The 5884-nt window shown below is 38.7% G+C and overlaps 1 protein-coding gene across 1 annotated transcript; it reads right to left on the bottom strand.

Moving 5' to 3' along the window:
- Positions 739 to 1164, bottom strand: LOC107633167. The gene has a single exon (XM_016336803.1). It carries the CDS (start codon positions 1162 to 1164, stop codon positions 739 to 741), a length of 426 nt encoding a protein of 141 aa, XP_016192289.1.

Raw genomic sequence — 5884 nt, 5'->3', positions numbered from 1 at the left:
GTTTGAAAACTCTCTTCACACTCCGACATCCACACAAAACGGCACCTCCTTCGTTGTCAACCTAGTCATCGGCAGTGCAATTCAGGAAAACCCTTCAATAAATCTCCGGTAATATCCAGCTAAGCCTAAGAAACTTTTGACTTCTGTCACCATCGTTGGACTTTCCCATTCCATTACTGCTTCTACCTTCGAAGGATCTACCGTTATTCCTCCTTTGCTCACCACATGACCTAAGAACTTCACTTCCTCCTTTCAGAACTCACACTTGGACAACTTAGCATACAAATTTCGCTCCTTTAGGATTTGCAACACAATCCTCAAGTGTTCCTCATGCTCCTTTTCCGTCTTGGAATAAACTAAGATGTCGTCTATGAAAACCACCATGAATTTGTCCAGAAAGGGATGAAAGACTCTGTTCATGTAATCCCTGAAAACAGCAGGTGCATTCGTTAACCCGAAGGAGATAACTGCAAACTCGTAGTGTCTATAGCACGTCCTAAATGCAGTTTTAGGAATATCATCCTCTTTCACCCTTATTTGATGGTAACCAGATCTCAAATTGATTTTGGAAAACACCACAGAGTCTTGTAATTGATCCATTAAGTCATCTATCCTTGGCAGCGGGTACTTATTCTTCACAGTCACTTTGTTCAACTGTCGGTAATTCACACACAGTCGCATTCCTCCATACTTCTTCTTCACCAATAAAATTGGCGCTCCCCACGGTGATACACTCGGTCAAATGAACCTCTTGTTTAGAAGCTCTTCCAATTGAGTCTTTAATTCAGCCAGCTCTATCGGAGCCATCCTATATGGCGCCATCGACACTGGTCTGGCTCCCGGCACTAATTCAATCGCAAATTCAATTTTCCTTTGAGGTGGAAATTCAGGAATATCTTCCGGGAACACCTCCGGAAAGTCTCTAACTATCGGAATTTGATCTAGTTCCTGATTATCACCTAACTTATTCGCAGCCAATAGAATATAACCTTGACACTTTCCCCCACTACAGTGCACCATCACAGAGTTCAGGTAGTAGCCCTCAGCTATCACCGCTCCCTTTTCTCCTTCCGATATAAACTGAATTGACCGCTCAAAGCAATCTAACAAAACTCGATTCTTTGGAAACCAATCAAATCCCAATATCATCTCCAACCCAACCATTGGTAAACAGATCAAATCATACACCCTGACCTAGTCATAACCGTCTGATGCGGAGTATGTACATGCAGATCAAATGCTAACTCTGACACTTTCAAGCCTAGTTCCTCAACTTTAGCAAATGAAATAAACGAATGCGAAGCCCCAGTATCATACAATGCAACTAACATTTTATCACCAATTCGACATATACCTCTCATCAACGGATCCGCCTTAGAAGTATTGTAACAACCCAATTTCTGGTATGTCATGATCATACTAGAAACTGAATGCTACCAACTTGTCTACCTAATTATTATCTATTATTTATTATATGAGCCTGATTCATTATTAAAAGCGTAGTTATTTTACGAGGTACTTTATTTTTTAAAAACGTTTGGATTAACAAATAGAATCATTCATAATCAATTCACAACTAATAATAGATAAAACAGTTATAAACAACCACACATAAATACATCACAAGCAGTTGACAATATTCGGTGATCCAGCCTTTATTAGAGTATGAACTTTTAGTTAGAACACCCCTAGATATAGCTAGATAATAACTATATACATATATATACATACAACATCCCAAGCCCTGACCTGTTCAAGAAGTCCCTAAGCTGCCACCCAGGCTAGCCTAGACTCTATATTCACTTAGTCCATCTAAACTACTAAAGTGAGGAATAGTATGTTCTAAGTCTTCAAAACTCAAGTCAGGTGGAACGTCATCAAAAAGTGGAACATCATCTACTACTCCTCTACACGATCAGACATTGCCATATGACGTATCTCTGGTACCTCATCAAGTAACCACACAACAGGAGTCTCATACACAGGATTTAGGTTAAAGTTCACGTACAAACGGGGTGCAGACATTGGCTGGTCTCACAGTATATACATATAAACAGATAATAGAGTTTACTCTAGACTGAGAAGACTACCTAGAGTGGTATCCTCTTTACAGAACGATCATCAACAAACTACGGAAGGGTACTCTTGATTCTATCTGATGGGGGAAGGGAGAGAGAAGGGGTAAGAACTGGGGAGTTCTTAGTAGGGCCAGGATTATTAGTTAAGTTCATTAATTCCGTGTTGTTTAGCAGACGAATAGCAAAATACCGAGAAATAGTGAATAGAAGATATAGATAAATAGAGAAAATAGAGAAAACAGAAAGCAGAACACAAACAAAAGAATACAAGAAAATAAAATACAAATACAAAGAATAGAATACAAACAAACAAAGCATACATTCATTCAACAATCATAACAGAGGAAATGCACAACCAAGTATGATACAAGTCTGTCCTATGCAGGCCATGAGCTCACATGTTGGTTTACACCCTGCAGCCCGACATTACCTCGAAACAAGTCCCAGTTATGGTTTCTCTTTGTGTCCTTAGTGCATACGTCTCGGTGGTAAGAATACCACTCTTTCGTGACTATCGGTAATCGGCACAAAGCTCGACCCCATAATATACGCACAAGGAGAAACAGTGCTTCTCAATTCGTGGGCGTCTCCGAGATCAACACAAAAATAAAATAGAGATCCTCAGTTCGTGGGTTTCCCCGAGATCAACATACAACAAAACAGAGATCCTCAGTTCGTGGGTTTCCCCGAGATCAATACACAACAACATAACGATCCTCAGTTCGTGGGTTATACCCGAGATCAACATACAACAAAACAAAGATCCTCAGTTCGTGGATTATTCCCGTAATCAATGATTATCAATTCATGGGTTTTTCCCACACACAAAATAGTTAACAGTTCGTAGGTTTTCCCGACACCAATGATCATTCAGTTCGTGGATACTAATGACAAGTCATCTTATGCTAGTTTTACAAGCATAGTTCAATTATTTTATTAGGTTTTATGCACTTTCTTGCACAATAAGTAAGTAATTGGAGTGGATTTCCATGATTTTCTTAAATCAATAAAACATCATCTATTTTACACAAAATCATATGTTTTATGTTAGAACTAATTGATTTCATAAATGATGCAAAGATCTAGTAATTTTGGTGGGACTTTGATTAGTTGTTTGGTTGCTTGTAGGTGAAGAAATGATGAAAAGAGGAAAGAAGAATTTTGGAGCACGCTTTATACCTTAGGCCATGCTTTTAAAAGCGTGGCCCATGACAATAAAGCATTGTGTTCAAAAGGGAGCAAAGGCTAGCGCTCAAAATTGCAAACGGAGCGCTCAACAAACGAACCAAACTCGCACACCAAGACATGCCCAGGAGGTAGCGTTCAAAGAAGTGAACGCTACGTTCACTATCTCCACCTTTTTCGAGCTTGGAACCAAGCAAAGCTGGGCGCGCACGAAGCAAACCAAGGGTAGCATTCAAGAATTCAAACGTAGCATTCACTTTAGTGAACTTTATCGGGACCAAGGACGCACCAAGGAGGCAGCATTTGGAAATTAGAACGTAGCGTTCTCTTGTGGCAACGTTTTCGTGCTTCAAGCCTTGGGGAGGAAGACTCAGCAAGAGCCACGTTCAAAGAGTGAACGTAGCGTTCACTTATTGAACACTAGAGAGGCTAAGCGCGCACCAAAAATTGGCACAAAGAGAAGTAAACGCCAAGTTCACAAAACCCAACTGAACGCTCCCCTGGGAGCTAACCACATACATTATAACCCATGCCACTTGAACCAAAGCCAACCGGACCTACCTTTCTTCAAATCCAAAAATTAAAAGGCCCATTCCAAGTTTTAAAGACCAAAATAGAAAGTGTATAATAGGAGTTAATTTGATTTGTAAAGGAGCTTTAGCTTATTTTTAGTTTTTCACTTTTGAATTTTCATTTGAATTTGGGAATTAGGATTAGATCTAGTTTGCTTTCAGTTTTCATTTTCTTTCTTCTGCAACTTCTAATTTCTATTTTGGGTTTTTGGATTGAGATTGAAGAACTCCATTGAATTTTGTGATATGAGAATCATCTTTGCTTTTCTTTTATATAGTTCTGAGAATTAGAGAATTGGATTTGAATTTCCTTTGCTATTTTCAATTTTCATTTCTTCTGCAATTTCTTTTCTGATTGATCAAGAGAGTAATTGAGATCTAGATCTACTATCTAATCTCATTGCTCTTCTTCGATCTTCAATTTTTCTTTTAGAATTTCAAAATTGAGCTAAGTTTTCTTGATGTTTGTTTCTTCAAGCATTTTCTATTTCTGTTTAGCTACTGAGTTGAATATCTTCATCTCATAGCTCTCTGATTCACTTTAGCTTGCATTTTCTTGTTCAATTCTGAATCCCAGTACCCAAATCCTTTTATTCTTCAAGCAATTTACATTTCTCAGCAATTTAGATTCAGCAATTTACATTTCTTGTACTTTAAGTTTTTCCAATTTACTTTTCTTGCAATTTAAGTTTCAGCTCTTTTACTTTCTTGCACTTTAAGTTTCTGTAATTTATCCCTTCTGCACTTTACATTACTTGCACAATTTACCTTCTGCACAATTTACCTTCTGCATTTTTATTTACTTGCAATTTAGCTTCTGTTAATAAAAAATCACTCAAATCCCCAAATATTCGCTTAACTAAATTCATCACCTAACTAAAATTGCTCAATCCATCAATCCCTGTGGAATCGACCTCACTCTTGTGAGTTATTACTACTTGATGCGATCCGGTACACTTGCCGGTGAGTTTTGTATGGAATCATTTTTCCCTCATCAATTTTTTGGCGCCGTTACTGGGATTGATTTAGATTGACAATGATTAAGTAAGGTGATAATCTAGATTAAGCATTTTCTTTCACACTAACTATTTGAATTTTTGTTTAAACTAACCTTAACATAACTCTAGCAATAGAGTGGATTGTGTTTCTTGGTTTCTGGTTTTGTGTGTATGACAGAAGCAAGGAGATAGGTCTCTTCCTCTTGTGACCCTAATGAGAGAACTCTCTGAAGACTAAGAAGAGAAGCAAGAGGAAAGGGACATTGGTGGAGAGGAATTAGAGGAAGAAAACCAGGAGATGGAATGAAATGCTCCTAATCCACCAGAGGGAGTGGCTAACAACAATGGCCAGCCTCAAAGGAGGGTTCTAGCCTCCCATGAGTTCCCTAATCCAAGGCAATGTAGGAGTAGCATACTTACTCCAAATGTCAATGCAAATAACTTTGAATTGAAGCCTCAACTCATCAAATTGGTGTAAAATAACTGCTCTTATGGAGGAGGCCCCTTGGAAGATCCAAACCAACACCTATCCACCTTCCTAAGGATATGTGACACAGTGAAAACCAATGGTGTGCATCCTGACATTTACAAGATGTTGGTGTTTCCATTTTCCCTGAGAGATAAAGCTGCTCAATGGTTGGAGGCATTTCCAAGAGAAAGCATCAACAATTGGGAAGATCTAGTGAACAAGTTCTTAGCCAAGTTCTATCTTCCCCAAAGGATCATCAGACTCAAAACAGAGGTCCAAACATTCACTCAGATGGATGGAGAGTCATTGTATGATGCATGGGAGAGATACAAAGTTTTACTCAAGAAGTGCCCACCAGATATGTTCAATGAATGGGATAAACTTCAAAATTTCTATGAATGACTGACATTGAGAGCTCAAGAGGCACTTGACTACTTAGCAGGGGGTTCATTACAACTCATGAAGACAGCTGAGGAAGCTCAAAATCTCATTGACACTGTAACAAACAACCAATACTTCTATGGTCATCAGAGGCAACGCCAACCAGCTCAAAGGAAGGGAGTATTAGAGCTGGAAGGTTTG

This window comes from Arachis ipaensis, chromosome B03, assembly GCF_000816755.2.
Source record: "Arachis ipaensis cultivar K30076 chromosome B03, Araip1.1, whole genome shotgun sequence".
Taxonomy (NCBI): Eukaryota; Viridiplantae; Streptophyta; class Magnoliopsida; order Fabales; family Fabaceae; genus Arachis; species Arachis ipaensis.
The sequence above is the reverse complement of the archived record's forward strand: the minus strand, read 5'-3'. Positions and strand labels throughout refer to the sequence as shown.